The sequence below is a fragment of the Aquarana catesbeiana genome, linkage group LG03 (genome assembly GCF_042186555.1).
Source record: "Aquarana catesbeiana isolate 2022-GZ linkage group LG03, ASM4218655v1, whole genome shotgun sequence".
NCBI lineage: Eukaryota > Metazoa > Chordata > Amphibia > Anura > Ranidae > Aquarana > Aquarana catesbeiana.
The window spans coordinates 664626152-664646778 of NC_133326.1; the positions used below are offsets into that span (position 1 = coordinate 664626152).

Genomic DNA, 20627 nt, shown 5'->3' on the forward strand with positions numbered 1-20627 from the left:
GCTGGAGACGTAGTATCCATGATGACATCAGGGGCAATATTGAAATCCCCACATAGGATTAGGTGACCTTTTTTTATTTGATTGGTTAGGCGTAGTACCTTATGGAGGAATTTCTTTTGGTGGGAGTTCGGTGCATAAATGTTGGAAAGGGTATAAAAGATTTTGTTGATGGAGCATACTAAAATTAAGTAGCGACCGTCAGGGTCAATTAGTATCTTGGATAGTTGGAAGTCCACTGTGTCTTTTATTGCTATCATGACGCCTTTGGATTTGGTGGAGTGACAGGCATGGAAGATATGTGGGAACTGACGGTGCATAATGGAGAGTCTGACTTTATCAGATGTGTCTCTTGGATACACAAGATGTCGCTCTGTAGAGCATTGGCAGATTTCCAAAGGGAGTGACGTTTGGCTGGATGATTCAGGCCTTTAGCATTAAGCGATAATATATTTAGTGGCATGGTGTTGGGAGGTGTAGGTAGGTTGGTGTGGGAAGTCACTTACAGTTAGACGACTTGGTTTACTTGCCGGAGGAGTTTGGTGACAGTAGCAGTTGGTGGATGGTGGTCGGTCTCTGGAGCCAGTAGAGGTAGGGTAATAGAGCTGCAGATAGAGCAAAATGTTAATCACAGTTGACGATGCAATACCAATGAGCAAGCCGCCGAAAAGGTAACTTTGCAAAAGTGAAAAGGGAGACGTAGAGGAGGTGTATCACACCGCTTCAACCTCTAAATGGGGGTATAAACAGTTAGTAACAAGAGGAGCTGAGCAATCAGTGGAACAATACGTCTAACTCCAGGGGATGTGCGGTACTGTAGTTAGGCCTATTACGGTATTAACTGTGAAGCCACCTCAGCTGGGGTGATGATCCATGCGGTTGCGGACCTGAAATGTGCCGCTGCGCGTTTGTGGGTTCTTGGGGGGTTCCAGAATTATTCCCCAGTTATGGAGGAGGTGTAGGCCTTTGTGCAGGTCATGTATGACGTGAGATTGCCCATTTCTAGTGACTAGGATAGTGGCTGGATAGCGCCATTTGTATGGTATTTTGTGGTTTTGAAGCCCTTTGGTGATCGGGTTCAGGTTTCTTCTTTGTTGGAGAGTATATTTAGATAGATCCGGGAAAAACTGGATTCCCGTGTACGGAGCGGGCAGTGGTGATTTATTTTTAACCCCCAGCAGGAGTTTCTCTTTGACGTGGAAGAAGTGGACCCTCATCAGGACATCTCTGGGGATGGAGGCAGCTAGGTGGGATGGCTTGGCTATTCTATGTATTCTGTCGATGATTATGTCCCTGGGGGATGCTTCTGGGACTATGACATGCATCATTTCTTTCGCATAGCGTGGAAGGTCTGCAGGCAGTATGGATTCAGGGACTCCACGCAGTTTGATGTTGTTCCTGCGAGATCTGTCCTCTAAATCGGCCAGCTTGGCGCGGATCCATGTCTGTTCCTTTCTCATATCAGCACATACATCCATGACCTCATTCACTTTGGAAGTGCAGTCACTCATATCATTTTCAATGCATGTCACTCTGTCATCTATTGAGTGTATGTCTGAGGAGATTTTTGCAAAAAGTGAGGAGAGATCTGTCATAAGGGAGGTCTGCAGTGAGAGTAGCATGTCCTTTAATGTGGTATCCATAACAGGCTGTCCTGAGGTGGGGAAAGCAGCCATGGATGAATGCAGGGCCTGGTTGTTGAGAAGGGAGCTGAAAGCCTGGGTCTCAATTTGTGGAATGGGCGGCCGCTGCGGCGGCGCATCGAGCCTCATTTTAGCCTTAGCAGGGCTATTCAGGAGGTTGTCGCCCTCCGGGGGGTGAGGGGGTAAGGCTGGGGGGTCTGGTGTAGCAGGATCTGCCAGGAGTTCGTCCGGCAGATCCGTGTATGAGTCCCGCGGCGCGGCCTGGCCGTCGCCATCTTGGAGATCATTGACCTGCTCCGCCGGCTTGTAGGAGAATTCAGTAAGTTTCTTTGGTTTATATTCCGGGTTTCTCTTCCTTGATGTGCTGGCCATGGTCTCCGGTGTCCTGGAGGCTAGGATGGCACTGGATGAGCTTCGCTATGCGGCCTGAGTAGCTGGTATATCTCCCCTGTGAGACGAGCTGAGGTATCAAGCGTCCATCTATAGCTCCGGTCGGCCACGCCCCCCCGAAAAAGTAGAATTTTAAATCAACTGTCCAAAGTGGATTTCCTCTATCCCACTTTGGACAGTTGATTTCTAGGTTATTCCAAAGATTATACACACCATGTGTTTGTTTTCTTTATATATATCTGTCTGTATGTTTTATCAATAAAATTTGTTATTTTACTATATTTCATCACTGGTCCATTAAAATCTCACTTTTTGAGGAAGATTTTTGTTCATTCTATGTACCAGGGATGCGGACCTGAAAAGTGTACACAGCTAGTTGTCAAAATTCCCTTCAATATGTTTGGGCATTCAGCCACAACCATGAAACTATTGTACATTTTACCTTGCAGTTCTGGGGTTTGGACCATTTCAGCATCCTATGGGGGTTCTCTTCAACAATATACTGCGCACTTTGAAGTGAAGGACTATGGTAAGTGAAAAGTAGAGAGAGACATTGATAACTGGGTGCAAGAAAATTTGCAAAAAAAAATAGATAACACACATTATATCTGTCAAACCACAATCGGTTTACGCAATAAGACAATTGCTAAAACCAATGCAAGGAGATATTTTTACTGACGAACAAGACAATGGGGAATTCACCTTTCCACTGATGCCAGTGTAAGGAGCATTATTCTTCTCTCTGACTAATGTAAGGACCATTCTTCTTCTTACCTATTATCAATGTAGAGGGCATTGTTCCTTTTGCGGGCCACCATTGTAAGGGGAACATTGTTCCCTCATGATGGCCACCAGTGTAAGGGAGTATTCTTACTCCCCTAATCACCAGTTGTATAGGAATTCTTCCTTCTGCTGACCATCAATGTAAGGCAACCTTTTTCTCCCATATAAACCAATATAAGGATCAGTCTTATCCCCACTGACACCAATGTAAGGGCGAGTCTTCTACTTACTGACCATCAATGTAAGGAGCATTCTTTTTCTAACTCACCACAAAAGTAAGGAACCATTATTGTACCTCCCAACTATCAATATAATGGACATTCCTCTTCCCACTGATTACCAATTTAATGAACATTCTTTTTCCCAGTAACACCAATATAATGTGCATTCTTTTTCTCACTGACCATCAGTGTAAGGGGGATTCTTCTTCCTGCTTACCCCCAATGTGAGAGGCAATTTTTTTCTCCAAATTACACCAATATAAGGGTAGTCTTTTACCTACTGACCACCAATGTAAACATACTCTTTCCACTAAAACCATAATAAGTGTTTGTTATTCTTCTCACTGGCCACCAATGTAAGGAGTATTCTGCCACTAACACTAAAGTAAGAGATAATTCTTCTTTCAACTGACCACCAATGTAAGGGACATTCCTTCTTACACTGACATTAATGTAACGTGCCTTCATTTTCCCACTGACCACCAAATATTTAGGACATTCTTCTTTGCGCTGACATCAATGTAAGGAGTGTTCTTATTCCCTCTGACCACCAATGTAGGACCATTCTGCTTCCCACTGAGCCTATATATGGCCATTCTTCCTTTTTCTGACCAAGTGTAGAGAGAATTGTTTCTTTTGTTGCTACCAATGCTATGGGAGATGTTCCTTCTCCTGACAACCAATGTAAGGGTCCTTCCTTCCCTCAACTAACACTAATTTAAGGAAGATTCTTATTCCCACTGACACCAATGTAAGGGGCAGTCTTCTTCTTACTAATCATCAATGTTAGGAACATTCTAACTGACCACAAATGTAAGGCTGGGTTCACATATGAGCATGCAGCGACTCACAGCTGGAGTCTGGTGTGTCCTCGTTCACCGTTTCAGGTCCGATTTCAGCCTGAATTTTGGGCTGAATTTGGACCTGAAACAGACCAAAAGACGCACAGGACTCCTGTCAAAATTGCACCGGAGCCGCTGTGAAGATGTGTGAACCGGATCCATAGAGAGCCAGTCACAATCTCCCGCTGTGTGAATTGAATGTTTACTATGTATATACTTTACATGGTGTGCTTCTTCTATTTATACATAGTTCAGCCAGATGTTGACATCAGTATTGAGCCACATGAACCATTTTTCTATATTCAGGATCAAGATTATACTATCAAAATTCAAGCAACGTAAGTGAATTTATGTCATTTCTATCAATTTTGCTAAAAAGCATTTACACTGCAAACTGTAGAACATTAGGTTTTTCTCTGTTTTCTTAGTTATACACATGGCATTCAAGTAAATGGTGATGCATTTGTACTATTTGGAGTGAAGAGGGGCAATGAAAGGAAACATTTGCCAGATTCATTGAGAAGAACTAAGGTGAGAGTGTTAACTTTTATTTTCTAGTAAGTCTATGTAGTAGTTCTCCTGGATGTTAGGTAACGATACCTGGATCCAGCCAATTTAATGTCTTTGAGACATTAGCAGTAAAGGCTGGGCCGACACAGAGGCAGAAGAGGCATCTGCCTTGGGTGCCATGCTGTGGGGCAAGCAGCTGAGGCGAGAGAACAAATAAAAAGAATACCTAATGTGACCCTATACCCACAGTTAATTAAGAGTAAGACAACCCCTCCCCCTTTTCCCTGTATAAAGCATGGTCAAATTTGCTCCAGCAGGGGAAAAATAAAATTCTTCCTGATCTCCCTTAAGGTCATCAGATATTCCTTGAATCAACAATATTTGGTGTTATTACTTAAAAATTAATATCCAGTTATATTTTGTTCATTTAGGAATGCATCTAGTGAGATGGCAAGAACTAATTCTTGGGGGAATCTGTTCCACATTTTCACAGTCAAGTAAACCTTCCCATACATGAAGGTTAAAATTCTTTTCCTCCTGACGTAAAAAGTGCCCCCTTGTCCTTTCTAGAGTAACACGTGGCTGCATAGTGTAATCCTTCAAATACTCTATAAAAAACAGAGTCAAACTGAGAATCTCTACTTCAGTTAAACATTGCAGAGCACTTGCAATTATCTTCAGAGACAATGTCCCTCACAGTAAAGTCAAGGGTGGCTCTGGTAACACAGGTGAACAGCTGGAGGCATCAACTCCACTGGAAATGCAGTACAATGGTAGCAACTGGGGTAGGGCTCCCCACAAAGCTTGGGATCTGGCTCAGCTGCCCAAACCCGATTTTGACAGTTTTAGGTTGTTTCACTTGGCTACAGATCACTTACCCAGCTACCTCTGCCTCATCAAGGATGGCCTCTGATCAAGTTGTGGAAAAAAAAGTTAAAGTGGTCTTCACTGGCATCTGAGCATGGTGAACAAATGGGTTCTCCGCTACTTTTTGCAGAGCACTTGATTGGCTCCTAGTGCTTTCCCTCCTTCTCCCAGTCTAAATACTTCTGTACTCTATGTGTGAGGATTACAAGAGGCTGATAACAGGTCAGATACACTTTGCATTCAATAATGCATTTCATGTTTTATAATAAATAACGATATTATTGGTGCTTTTTATATATTTGCCTGGAGTTCTGCTTTAACTTCTTTCATACTTTTGGTCATCAGATCTATCATGGTGAAGGTAAAGCTATTTTGGAAAGAAAAGATCTGCAGAAAGTGTTCAGTAATGAACAGGAAATGATGGAGTGGACCCTGTACGTGACTGTCACTGTTATCACTGACTCAGGTGAGGCTGGAGATTTGACAGTTATAGGAGAACCTTGTATCTGATTTTGGCGCATTTTGGTGCATAGATGGTGCTGATGATACAGGCATTAACCTCTTAGAAAAATACAAGACATTTTGTTCAGCTTGCACGAATGCTTCTGACATTCGTGCAGCAAATGTTTTAGAAACAGACATGTGCTATTCGTTTTGGTCTGAATATAAAACGCATGGATTTGGGGGGGGGGGGGGCACACGTTTTTTTTTTTTTCTGATTTTTTATTTGCTGGCAGTTCTATTTACATTCAGCTGTCAGTGGGAAAGCCCTCTGTCAGCTAATGAGTCGTCGGTTGTTAAAGCAGTTGCGTTGCCCGCTTGGTGATTTTTTTACTTACAGGTATGCCTACAAGGCTTACCTGTAGGTAAAATGAATATCTCCTAAACTTGTACGGTTTAGGAGATATTCACCCTGCATGCAGCTGCTGACGTCAGTAGGACATGCACTCTGAAGGTTCGACTTACTGTGCTGGAACTTCAGAGCTTCTTTCCGGAACCGAGGGCTCCCGTGCGCATGCACTGAAATGACGTCATCGAGCCTCCAGCCACTCACAGCGCCAGACCCCACGATCCCAGAAGGAAGGATGGGAGAAGATGTCAGCCATCTCAGTGGTGACTGGGCGCCCCTGAGAGGGCTTTGTTCTAAGCTGAGTATTTCATAATGTGCTAGTAAGCAATGCATATTAGCACATTATGCTTTTGTCTTGCACGTTTTTTTTTTTCCTAGGTTTACAACTGTTTTAACCACTTCCGGACCGCCCACCATCGTTATACGTCGGTACTTTGAAGGAGGATATGGTTGTTATGACAGCAGCTAGCTGTCATAACCCCAGTATCCTCTTCTTCAGCGGGCAGTCTGGTTTAAGATAAAAGTGGTCTCTGCGGTGGATTCACCGCAAGATCACTTTTATTGGCGGTGGGAGAGGGCCCCCCCTCCCGCCGTGATCTGTGCCCTCCGCCACATACGTAGCCGTCGACAGCGGCGGAGGCGATCGCGTCCGTCCCCTGCCTGGGTATGGAGACGAGTGAGGGGAAGATGGCCCCCACCCATCTCCATATCACTGCAGGGCGGAAGTGACGTCAAAGCGTCACTTCCGCCCATAGCTCTTAACCTCCCTGGCGGTTTTCCCGAGTGTGGCTCGGGGTTAAATTTCAGGACCATTAGCGGTAACCCCGAGCCACACTCGGGATTACATCGCAGGATCCTGGTGCCTCCTTACTTACCTTGTCTCCGGGATCCTGCGATGTCCCCCGCAGTGTCCGCGGGGCTCCGTCCTCCTCCGAAGCCTCTCCGTGCCAGGCTCCGTTCCCTGCGAGCGGCGCGACGCACAGGGGCGGAGCCTGGCGGCAAATTCAAAAAAAGTGTAAAAACATAACACATACAGTACTGTAATCTTACAGATTACAGTACAGTATGAAATTATTTCACATCCCCTTTGTCCCCAGTGCTTTGGCCCATGCCCTGCATGCAGTTTTATATTGCATATACTGTTCTTTCTGCCTGGAAACTGGAGATTGTCCATAGCAACCAAAAAGTGTCCCTTTACGTCAAAAATGGCTTTAGACCAGCTAGAAAACAGCGATAGTAAATTAGAACACTTGCAGAATTGAGCGATAGTGAATCGTGTGGAAATTAATTTTATTACTATTTATTTTTATATTTTTTAATTATTTTTATTTTTTTATTATATTATAATTTATGTTTTTGTGTTTCAAACTTTATCATACCCGGGATATCTACTAGACTCTTGTTTGGACAGATTTAAGTGTGTTAGTGTTAAGAATTACAATATAAAACGCCAAATTTCCATGCAAAATAATTGTACCGCTTTCAGCACCTAAAATCCGAAATAATCATACCGCCAGGGAGGTTAAAGGGCCATTTTTTTTAAATGACAATTTTTTTTTTTTAATTGCATTTTAATGTAAATATGAGATCTAAGGTCTTTTTGACCCCAGATCTCATATTTAAGAGGACCTATCATGCTTTTTTCTATTACAAGAGATGTTTACATTCCTTGTAATAGGAATAAATGTGACACAATTTAAAAAAAAAAAAAAACAGTATACAATTGTAAAAAAAAAAGGTAAAATAAATAAGAAAAAAAAAAAAAATTTAAACGTGCCCCGTCCCGAAGAGCTTGCGTGCAGAAGCGAACGCATATGTGCCTAGCGCCCGTATATGAAAACGGTGTTCAAACCACACATATGAGGTATCGCCATGATCGATAGAGCGAGAGCAATAATTCTAGCCCTAGACCTCCTCTGTAACTTAAAACATGCAACCTGTAGAATTTTTTAAACGTCACCTATGGAGATTTTTAAGGGTAAAAGTTTGTCGCCATTCCACGAGCTGGCACAATTTTGAAGCGTGACAGGTTGGGTATCAATTTACTCGACGTAACATTATCTTTCACAATATAAAAAAAAAAATTGTGCTAACTTTACTGTAGTCTTATTTTTTAATTCAAAAAAGTGTATTTTTTCCAAAAAAAGTGCGCTCGTAAGACCGTTGCGCAAATACGGTGTGACAGAAAGTATTGCAAAGACCGCCATTTTATACTCTAGGGTGTTAGGAAAAAAAAAGTATAATGTTTGGGGGTTTTAAGCTATTTTCTAGCAAAAAAACCCTGTTTTTAACCTGTAAAAACAAATCTCAGAAAGAGGCTCTGTCCTTAAGTGGTTAAGGATGCAGCAGCCGGCTTCATGCTCCCCGCTCTTTAACAACCAGCTATTCTTCACAAAGAATTTGAATCAGTCGATCATTTCTCTACTGATACCAAATTCAAATTGTTTCGAAAATTTTGAATTAGTTAGAAAATTAATAAACTAAAGAAACTAAACTAAATGAATTCCAAAACTAATCAACCAAGCAAAATGAGTAACAATGAATCTATCTGAAACTAAACAATTTTTCCATTCTGCACATGTCTATTTGGAAATAGACCCCTATGACAATGTTGACCTTTTCTGCACAGTCTTCAGGTGGTGGATCCATAACAGCTTGGGCTCCAAGTGCGTTGAATGATGCTTGCCGTCATTTGACTCAGAACACTGGCACGGGGAAAAGCTCTGGATCGAAGGTGGAAAATTGCAGTTGCTTTTCTATTTTTAAAGCGAATTTCTGCCTTGGGGAAAAAAATTAAAAGTCAGCAGCTACAAAAACTGTAGCTGCTGACTTTTACTATATAAACACTTACCTGTCCAGGGAGCTTGCGATGTCGGCACCCCAGCCGATCTTCGGATGGACTGTCGGGTGCAGCCACCACCATTCCAGGTAAGGGAACCCGGAAGTGAAGCCTTTCAGTTTCACGGCCGCCCCCCTACTGTGCATGCGCAAAGTGCGCTGCTCTTTCTGATTGGCCCGACCGCGGAGGAAGGAGGAGGGGGCAGAACGGAGGTGGGGAAGGGGACCTGTCAAAAACAGTTCCCTGTTCTCCCCCTCCCCCCTGAAAGGTGCCAAATGTGACACCGGAGGGGGGAGGGCAACTAAGCAGAAGTTCCACTTTTGAGTGGAACTCCGCTTTAATAATGCCCAGCCTCTTGATTTTTAGCTTTCAAAAATGGAGTTCTACTTTAAAGGTAAGGTAGCCACTGCAATAATAGCTCAAAAAATGTTCTATGAACTATACTTTCTGATTAAGTAGTATTACCTACTTTAACCGCTTGTAAACACACAAATTCCTGTTCTGTTCTGTGAGGAGAGACAGATCGTGAGTTCCTAATAGCTAGGAATTACGATCTGTCGTCTCCTCTAGGTCAGTCCCCTCCCCCCACAGTTAGAAACATACACAGGGAACACAATTAACCCCTTGATTGCCCCCTAGTGTTAACCCCTTCCCTGCCATTTTTTACAGTAATCAGTGCATTTTTATAGCTCTGGTCGCTGTATAAATGCCAATGGTGCCAAAAATGTGTCAAAATTGTCCAATTTGTCCGTCATAATGTCGCAGTCCCAATAAAAATCGCAGATCGCCGCCATTACTAGTAAGAAAAATAAGTAATAATAAAAATGCTATAAATCTATCCCCTATTTTGTAGATGCTATAACTTTTGCGCAAGCCAATCAATATACGCTCCTTGCGATTTTTATTACCAAAAATATGTAGAAGAATACATATCGGCCATATTTATTTATTTATTTTTTTAAAAGGGGGATATTTATTATAGCAAAAAGTACAAAATATTGTGTTTTTTTCAAAATTGTCGCTCTTTTTTTGTTTATAAGTGGTTAATAATCTAATACGAAAAGTGAGAAAATAAGGTTTTATTAGACAGAACCTATAGAATTCAGGCTTAGAATAGGTTACACACATGCTGTATATACGAATCCTTCTACTTGCTGATATGTTATTCTGTTTCTTGCATGTTGTCTCTCACCTTAGGATCTGGTATAATAAAAGAAGAATTGGAAAATATTCCCATAGTTAATAAGCTATATAAAATTATCTTCACCAAAACCCCTGCATACTTCAAGCCTGGGCTGCCACATGACTTTATGGTATGTATCTCTCTACAAGAAGGACCAGAATTATATAGATTTTTTAATTTGTTTAGGATAGATCAGAGTAGGGTTAAAACTTATGCTAAGCTAGGCATACACTAGTAGAATTTCGGACAACATTTTTTCATTTTCAAACTATTCGTTGGAATTTCAAGTGGCTAGTGGGGTCAAAGCAAATTCAAGGTGCAGGAAGGAAATTTTTTCTCGGATGAAGTTCTAACTGATTGTGGTTTTAATTTAGGAAAAAAACATACATATTGTACTGTGCATATTCTAGGCACAAAAGAAATACATCTGAGATTCCATTCAAATTGAAGGTCTGGACTAAATTTTAAGGGCTTCAAATAAAGTTAGTTGACTCGTTGATGGCAAGATCAAAAGCTCTGATTTTTCAGAATTTCTGTACGAATGCTCAGATGAAATTCTACTGGTGTAGGCAAGCTTTAGTTTTAAATAATGTCTGCCTTCTTATTAACTGGTTCTCAATAACACATAAAGAGAGGTATAGAGAGAAGTGAGACCTGTGCTCAAGCAGTGGGTTCTGGAATATGCATTCCTGCAAAGGAAGAATGCAATCAGCCTTATCCCCCATAGAAGAAGTCCTCATGCTCCCCACTAAGGGGCAGCCCATGTGTGACAGACCCAACTGGAACAGGGGCTTTTGGAGGGGATTGCAGGGCAGCCTCTTGCCTACTGATTTTGAGCTTTGGCATTTGAGGGAGCTACGAGCATTCAGGAAGATGTCCTACTATATAATGCAAGATGACAGGTTATTGCATAATTTTGGCAGTCAGGGAGGTCATGATGATCTCTGCCCACTGGAAACGCAGTGAGTAGTTGGATGTGAAAAGAAAGCTGGTTAAAGAGATTTTGAAAGCTCTTAGTCTTCTTAAATTCTGGGGAACTGGTGCCGAATTTTCTGGGGTGGGCACTCCCTGACTAATCAAGGCTTGTCTAGGGGTCTAGCTATTAACTTACTGATTATTTAGGTAGCTGTTGACTGGATTGCTGTTTGATTAGATCACTGTTAGCTGCTAGCGGTTCATTAGATGTACTGTTAGATGTAATGATAATAATACTGTTTAAAGTTTGCATTGTTTAGGATAATGTGATCAAGCTTTTATCTGATTTTATGTGGTATAAATTCTGTGTGAATTTTCAATAAAGAGAGTTCCAGTTTGCACCTAAACTAGTGTCGTCTAGTTCTTGGGTGCAAATATCAGCTACAATACAGGGGGTCCCCTACTTACAAACATCCGACTTACAAACGACTCCTACTTACAAACGGAGGGAGACAACAGGAAGTGAGAGCAAATCTACCCCTAGGAAGGGAAATTCACTCCTGTAAGAGCTATTATGGGGAAAAGGTACCTCCACTGATGCTTTATCACCAAGGCTTGTTTCCACAACAACCCAAAATTTTCAAAATCCAATTGTCATTGGGACAGAAAGTGAGGTGAAATCTTCTGAACAGGGGCACACACAGCAAAACAAATGTTACAGGGGTGTTAACCCTTCCCTATGCTATCCAAAAAGCTTAAAAATAGTTTTTTTGGCTGGAGCTTCACTTAAAAAATGTACCTGTTCCGACTTACAAACAGATTCAACTTAAGAACAAACCTACAGTCCCTAACATGTTTGTAACCCGGGGACCCCCTGTACCTGGTTCCTGGTTCCAGAGTGGAGGAAGCTGTATCTTGAGGTGCCAGGCAGTCCGTCACACTAAATAGAATTGTTCCTAATTAGGGATGAGCAGAACACCCCCCAGTTCAGTTCGCAGTGGAACATGCGAACAGGCAAAAAATTTGTTCGAACACGCGAACACCGTTGAAGTCTATGGGACACGAACATGAATCAAAAGTGCTCATTTTAAAGGCTTATATGCAAGTTATTCTCATAAAAAGTGTTCGGGGACTCGGGTCCTGCCCCAGGAGACATGTACCAATGCAAAAAAAGTTTTAAAAACTGCAGTTTTTTCGGAAGCAGTGATTTTAATAATGCTTAAAGTGAAACAATAATAGTGAAATATTCCTTTAAATTTCGTACCTGGGGGGTGTCTATAGTATGCCTGTAAAGTGGCGCATGTTTCCCATGTTTAGAACATTTCCTGCACAAAATGACATTTATAAAGGAAAAAAAGTAATTTAAAAGTACTCGTGGCTATAGTGAATTGTCGGGTCCCGGCAATACAGATAAAAGAAGTCATTGAAAAAAATGGCATGGGATCCCCCCAGTCCATTACCAGTCCACTTAGGTCTGGTATGAATATTAAGAGGAACCCCGAACCAAAATTAAAAAAAAAAAAAAATTGTGCGGGGGTCCCCCCAAATTCCATACCAGGCCCTTCAGGTCTACCCCGTGCCAAAATGTAAAAAAAATGGTGTGGAGGTCCCCCCAAAAATCCATACTAGACCCTTATCCAAGCACGCAACCTGGCAGGCCGTAGGAAAAGAGGGGGATGAGAGAGCGCCCCCCTCCTGATCTGCCCACATGCCCTCAACATGGGGAGGGTGCTTTGGGGTAGCCCCCCAAAGCACCTTGTCCCCATGTTGATGGGGACAAGGGCCTCATCACAACAACCCTTGTGGTGGTGGTGGGGGTCTACGGGTAGAGACCTTATCAAAATCTGAAAGCCCCCTTTAACAAGTGGACCCCCAGATCCCGGTCTCCCCCCTGTGTGAAATGGTAACGAGGTACAAATGTACCCCTTCCATTTCACAAAAAAGTGTCAAAATGGTAAAAATGACAAGACACGGCTTGGGACAAGTCCTTTATTAAAAAATAAAAAAATTAAAATGTCCCACGAAGTCCATTCAACTTCTTCCTCTCTCGGTCCGCCGACAGACCGAAAAAAAAAAAAGAAGATGAATGGACTTCGTGGGACTTCGGATAAGGGTCTGGTATGGATTTTTGGGGGGACCCCCATGCCATTTTTTTAAAAGAATTGCCGTGGGGTTCCCCTTAAAATCCATACCAGACCTGAAGGGCCTGGTATGGAATTTGGGGGGACAACCATGCATTTTTTTTTTAAATTTTGGTTCAGGGTTCCCTTAATATTCATACCAGACCCAAAGAGACTGGTAATGGACTGGGGGATCCCATGCTGTTTTTTTCAATGACTTCTTTTATCTGTATTGCTGGGACCCGACAATTCATTATAGTCGTGAGTACTTTTAAATTACTTTTTTCTTTTAGAAATGTCATTTTGTGCAGGGACTGTCCTAAACACGGGAAACATGCGCCACTTTATAGGCATACTATAGACACCCCCCCAGGTATGAAATTTAAAGGAATATTTCACTTTTATTGTTTCACTTTAAGCATTATTAAAATCACTGCCCCCGAAAACGTCTGTTTTTAAAACTTTTTTTTGCATTGATACATGTCTCCTGGAGCAGGACCTGGGTCCCCAAACACTTTTTATGACAATAACTTGCATATTAGCCTTTAAAATTAGCACTTTTGATTTCTCCTGTAGACTTTTAAAGGGTGTTCCGCAGCTTTCGAATTTGGCGCGAACACCCCAAATTTTTTGCTATTCGGCGAACAGGCGAACACCCGATGTTCGACATCGGGCTCATCCCTATTCCTACTGATGGACACTGATGGGGACACTGATGTTAGGGAACTCTGATAGGGACAATACTGAGGTAAGCAGAGCTCTGATGAGGACACTGATGTAAGGAGGGAATCTGTGGGGACACAAATTAAAGAGGGACTGTGCTGGGAAAACTGATGTAAGGAGAATGTTGATGGGGACACTGATGAAAGGGGGATTCTGATAGGTAATCTGATGTAAGGGGGACTCTGATGGAGACCCTGATATAAAGGAGATTCTGATGAGAAAGGTGGAGACTCAATTATTGGCTCGCATTTATTTAGATTTTTTTTGCTTTGTTTTGCCAAAGTTCTTTCTCTTTTGTTTCAAATCATGTCGCGCTGATTACAGAAAAAGTGCCAAATAAAACATATTCATTCATTTAACTATATTAATTCATTTATAAAACTTTTTTTTTTATCAGCCCCCAAATATTTGTACAATGTGGTCCTGGTATTAAAAAGTTTAGACTGGAGACCCCTGATCTAAGTGCAATGCAATATACTGTATCATGCACTCCTCTACACTCTAAATTCCAGCTGTATATTTCTTTAAAGGAACTAATGGGACGGACAGCAAATAAAAAACAAAATAAAAAAAGGAAGACCTTTTAAGATACACTTTAAACCTATCCTTTATATAAAGAAATAAAATAACTACCTGTACAGAATTGAACTGGTCAGCAGCATGCCTTTATTTAATGCTGTCAGATTGGACTAAAAATGTATAATTCTTCCTTTTCTGTTGTAGGTTCTGGTCACAAACCCTGATGGCTCACCAGCTCGTGGTGTCCCTGTGGTGGTCCAACCTGGACTATTAAGAGGAATAACACAAGACAAAGGGATTGTCAAACTGACCCTGAATACAGAAGCCAATATAAACTCTCTGCAAATAATGGTAAGCGAAAAAAAAAAAAAAATCATCTTTACTTACTCATGGCAATATTTGTAATAGGTGGTCCATATTGTCTACTTTAGTTAAAGCGTTACTGAACCCAGGACCCTGCATTCACTATATCTGGTCTCCCACAGTACACAGAACATGGAAATGCAATTATTTTAGTAAATATTAACTGCTAAATAGCTTTTCTCAACAGCATGCTATAGTGAATTGTCACTAAAAGTAATGACAGCGACAATTCTGCAACTGAGCAAATTTCAGTGTTTTTGATTTGATTACATTATTGAATCATTTTTATTATTATTATATTATTATTTGTTATAATTATTTATAGTTATTTATTATATTATAATTTATGATTTTGTGTTTCAAACTTTATCATACCCGGGATGTCTACTAGACTCTTGTTTGGACAGATGCTATTCCTAAGAATTACAGGCCCACAATATAAAATGCCAAATTTCCATGCAAAACAATGTACCGCTTTGAGCATCAAAAATCTGAAATAATCATACCGCCAGGGAGGTTAAAGGGACCCTTTCACCAGACCAATCATTTTAACAAAAAACTATTGATGCATTTTTTGCATGTCATTCATCTATAAAATTCTCCCTTGTTTAGACATCCAAAAGCCCTAAAGCTGCTGGTGGGCGTCGCCATCTTTGACGTGATAACAGCATCCCCGGCAGACTTATGCCGCATACACACGGTCGGATTTTCCGACTGAAAATGTTCGATGGGAGCTTGTTGTGGGAAATTCTGACCGTGTGTAGGCTCCATCGGACATTTTCCATCGGAATTTCCGACAAACAAAATTTGAGATCTGGATCTCAAATTTTCCAACAACAAAATCCGTTGTCGTAAATTCCGATCGTGTGTACACAATTCCAACACACAAAGTTCTACGCATGCTCGGAATCAAGCAGAAGAGCCGCACCGGCTATTGAACTTCACTTTTCTCGGCTCGTCGTACGTGTTGTACGTCACCGCGTTCTGGACGTTCGGAATTTCCGACAACATTGTGTGACCGTGTGTATGCAAGACAAGTTTGAGCCAACATCCGTCGGAAAAAATCCCATGGATTTTGTTGTCGGAATGTCCGATCGTGTGTACGCGGCATAAGAGCTGTCACTCTAGTGAAACTCTGTAGAATTGCTATTCACTCTTCCCCTGACAGCTACTTCATTGTCCAAAATCTGTTGGTTTTTAGGTTAAAACAGATGTTCCGTCATTCAAGAATGAACATCAAGCCACCGCCAGCATGACAGCCACAGCGTACAAACCAGTTTCTGGCAATTACCTTCACCTCAGTGTCGCAGGGACGGAGCTGCTGAGAGTTGGAAAGAATGTCTTCATTAACTTTATTATTCGGAACAGCAACCCAACAATTCTGAGTCAGATCAACCACTTTACCTACCTGGTAACAATAATTATCAACTCCACTGTGATCGCATTGTACAAAAGTTTATTATAAGCAGGCACTTGAAGAATAGCATGTACCCCCTGGTACTTGCAAATGTGGTCAGATGCTTTTCAGAGGTCCTCAGAAGCCCCAAAAACCAGGGCAGCCTGTGTTTTGCTTTGGCTTTTAACCATTTCAGCTTCGGAAGGTTTACCCCCCCTTCATGACCAAGTCATTTTTTGCAATACAGCACTGCGTTACTTTAACTGACAAATGCGCGGTCGTGTGACATTGTACCCAAAAAAAAATTATGTCCTTTTTTCCGACAAAAAGAGCTTTCTTTTGGTGGTGTTTGATCACCTTTGCGGTTTTTATTTTTTGCGCTATAAACAAAAAAATACCGACAATTTTGAAAAGAAAAAAAAAAAAAAACAATATTTTTTACTTTCTGCTATAAAACATATCCAATAATTAAAAAAAAAATGTCTTCATCAATTTAAGCCAATATGTATTTTGCTACATATTTTTGGTAAAAAAAAATCCCAATAAGCAATTGCTCCCAATTAAAATCCCAAATTCCCAAAAAATCCCATTGATCGATTTGAGCGTCTACAAACTATGGGATATATTTATGGAATTTTTAATTATTTCTTTTTACTAGTAATGGCGGTGATCAGCGACTCATAACGGGATTGTGACATTACGGCAGACAAATTTGACACTAAGTGACACTTTTTTTGGGGACCAGTGACACTAATACAGTGATTAGCACTACAAATATGCACGGTCACTGTCACTGTACTAATGAAACTGGCTGGGAAGGGGTTAGCATCAGGGGCGATCAAAGAAAGGCTTAAATGTGTTCCTAGGGAGTGCTTGCTAACTGTGTGTGTATGTGTGTGTGTGTGTGTGTGTGTGGGGGGGGGGGGGTTACTGTGGGAAGGCAGAGATTCGTGTTCCTGCTTAGCAAGAACACAGGATCCCTACCTTACTACCTTCCCCTCTGAGAGAATGGCGATCTGCCTTGTTTACATAGGCAGACTGCCGTTCTGCCTCTCTCTGAAACAAATGGTGGGTCCCGGCAGACCTGCCTGGTGTGTGTGCGGCAGACCCGGAAGTGCAAAATCAAGTACCTGTACGTGATTTTGCAAAGGAGAGCTGCCGCGGTATATGTACAGTATACGGTCGACAAGTGTTTAAAGGCTACTTTGCAGTAAAAGGAGGAAGCATAAAAACTTCTGTTATGTACTAATGTGCTGTACCAAAACCAGATTCAGATTCAGATTATTTTATTAATCCCACAGGGAAATTACTAAAATACAATTACATTTAACATTTAACAAAAATATCACAATAACAAAACACAACAATACAATTAATACAATCACCAATAATAGCAATTAATACTATACAAAACTAAATTAATACTGTACTCTAATCAACCATACCATCCCATTAAAATACTACATAGAATTAATAACACCGACTAAAAAAAGATAACAGAAAATCAAACTACCAGCATGCAAATATTACACCACTTTCTCTAATATTACTCAAAAATCATTACACATAATTGATCTAATACCAACGTAATATAAAAATGACATAAAAATCTACAAAGAAATACAACAATGAAAAACACAGCACACTGATCTACATTGATCAGCTTGCCGTGAAAAGGATTTACACCGTGCATGCGTGAGTGACGTAATGGACAGAAGGAGCGACGATATCTCCTAAACGGGGCATTTTGAAAAGCTTTTAAAGCCACTTAGAAGCAAGTTAGATTATACTGACTGAAATTGTACTGACTTGTCCTCTAGAGTTTACTACCACTTTAAGTTGGTGGTCAATGGAAGGAATGCCACTCTAAAGCTGTCCATAGGCAGTTTGAATCTCGGACGGTTCAGCAGGAACTGGACAAGATTCAAACCATGTATGGGCAGGCTGAATGTACCCAAGTTGATGGATCGATCAACTTGGGTACAACCAGCCTGACGGATTTTACATGTGATTATTGCAAATACCACAGTGTTCTCCCAGCAGGGATGGCTTCCACCGAAGGGAGAACACAATGGCTCTATGGGAGGGATTCCGCTGTCAACACTGTCTGTGGTTGCAGGAAAGAAATTTGCTCCGTCTATGGCTGGTCTTAGAGACTGCTAACACTGGCCCTGGGACTCTGAAGGCACCAACGTACAAGAAGTCAATCCACCACAGCTCAAGGAACCCCCTAGTAACCTCTGGAGGAACCCTGGTTGAGAAAAGCTGATGTTTGCCTAAAGTACAATATTTTTTTAATCTAGTCCTCAAAAACATTCTATTATTTAGCTTAAAATTTTACTTTTTTTAGCCACCATTGGACTTTTTACAAAATTAAAGTGAATGTATAACCAAAACCTTTTTTTTACTATACGTACACATACAACATAGGTTCCATCCTGACTCTGTATCCTTTACCTTTGCTTTCCTCAGGTTCTAAGCAGAGGACAGATAATTAAAGTTGGCAGACAGGAGAAGAAGGAAAGTCAGACCCTGGTGACTTTGGTCCTGCCAATAACATGGGAGCTGCTTCCATCTTTTCGCTTTGTGGCCTACTATGTGGTAAAAACTGGCTTAAGCCATGAAATCGTATCTGACTCCATTTGGATAGATGTAGAGGATTCCTGCAAGGTAAGATGGGGGACAAATACATTTAGAATATGTGATAAAGAAATATATTAACAGAAGTACTAACTGGGCCTAAAGGAACTATAACCATAAGGCAGTGGATGGAAGATCCAACTGCTGTACAATCATTCATAGAACCGGAGAAACATAAACATGAGCAATCCCATGAGTGTGCATGTTAATACCACGTGCAGACAACCCAAACACTTGGCGGGAATGGTGAACAGTCCATCCTCAATAATATATTTTTTTTCCTGTAGTGTTGGTTCGCAAAGGTGATATTTTCATCTTATGTCTATATATTCCTTTACATGAAGATGAATTGCAGATGGTTAAGATATAGATAGATAGATAGATAGATAGATAGATAGATAGATAGATAGATAGATAGATAGATAGATAGATAGATAGATAGATAGATAGATAGATAGATAGATTTGAATATATAAGATAGTAAATATCAATATACACCATATTACCAAAAGTATTGGGACACCTGCATTTACATGCACATAAACTTTAATCACATCCCAGTCTTAGTCCGCAGGGTTCAATATTGAGTTGGCCCACCCTTTGCAGCTATAACAGCTTCAACTCTTCTGGGAAGGCTGTCCACAAGGTTTAGGAGTGTGTCTATGGGAATGTTTGATCATTCTTCCAGAAGCACATTTGTAAGGTCAGGCACTGATGTTGGATGAGAAGGCCTGGCTCGCAGTCTCCGCTCTAATTCATCCCAAAGGTGTTCTATCAGGTTGAGGTTAGGACTCTGTGCAAGCCAGTCAAGTTCCTCCACCCCAAACTCGCTCATCCATGTCTTTATGGACCTTTGTACACTGGTGTGCAGTCATGTTGGAACAGGAAGGGGCCATCCCCAAACTGTTCCCACAAAGTTGGGAGCATAAAATTGGCCAAAATGTCTTGGTATGCTGATGCCTTAAGAGTTCCCTTCACTGGAACTAAGGGGCCCAAGCCCAACCCCTGAAAAGCAACCCCACACCATAATCCCCCCTCCACCAAATGATTTGGACCAGTGCACAGAGCAAAGTCCATAAAGACATGGATGAGCGAGTTTGGGGTGGAGGAACATGACTGGCCTGCACAGAGTCCTGACCTTAACCTGTTAGAACACCTTTGGGATGAATTAGAGCACAGACTGCGAGCCAGGCCTTCTTGTCTACATCAGTGCCTGACCTCACAAATGCTCTTCTGGAAGAATGGTCAAACATTCCCATAGACACACTCCTAAACCTTGTGGACAGTATTCCCAGAATTCCCAGTATTCCCAGAAGAGTTGAAGCTGTTATAGCTGCAAAGGGTGGGCCAACTCATTAGTGAAGCCTACGGACTAAGACTGGGATGCCATGAAAATTTATGTGCGTGTAATGGCAGGCATCCCAACACTTTTGGTAATATATAGTGTAAATACAGTATATATATACAGAACCGCAAAACACGCTGGCTCCTTGAGCATTGCGAACGCAACGCTTTACAGGCAGACTAAGGGGACCCCCAGGCACGATATTTTAACCCCCCTAGCGGTATTCCCGAGCCTGGCTCGGGGTAGATTTTCAATACCAAAAGCGGTATCCCCAAGCCAGACTCGGGATCGCATTGCAGGATCCAGGAAGAGTTTACTTACCTTGTCCCCTGGATCCTGCGATGTCTCTCCGCTGTGATCGGCGAGCCGCCGTGTCTCGCTCGATTCACAGTGCCGAGCTCCGTTCCCTGCGAGCGTTGTGATGCACGAGGACGGAGTTCGGCGGCAAATTCAAATAGTGAAACACACAGTATAGATACAG

At 41.7% G+C, this 20627-nt stretch overlaps 1 protein-coding gene across 2 annotated transcripts in view; it reads left to right on the forward strand.

Moving 5' to 3' along the window:
• The window catches only part of LOC141133436 (A.superbus venom factor 1-like), a 224820-nt gene that overhangs the window by 58011 nt on the left and 146182 nt on the right, over positions 1 to 20627 (forward strand). For both annotated transcript variants that reach the window (XM_073622823.1, XM_073622824.1), the window contains exons 6-13: positions 2480 to 2559; positions 4127 to 4214; positions 4305 to 4407; positions 5599 to 5719; positions 10140 to 10255; positions 14607 to 14753; positions 15967 to 16176; positions 18634 to 18831. In XM_073622823.1, coding sequence (XP_073478924.1) covers positions 2480 to 2559; positions 4127 to 4214; positions 4305 to 4407; positions 5599 to 5719; positions 10140 to 10255; positions 14607 to 14753; positions 15967 to 16176; positions 18634 to 18831 — 1063 coding nt within the window. The remainder of the gene's footprint in view (positions 1 to 2479; positions 2560 to 4126; positions 4215 to 4304; positions 4408 to 5598; positions 5720 to 10139; positions 10256 to 14606; positions 14754 to 15966; positions 16177 to 18633; positions 18832 to 20627) is intronic.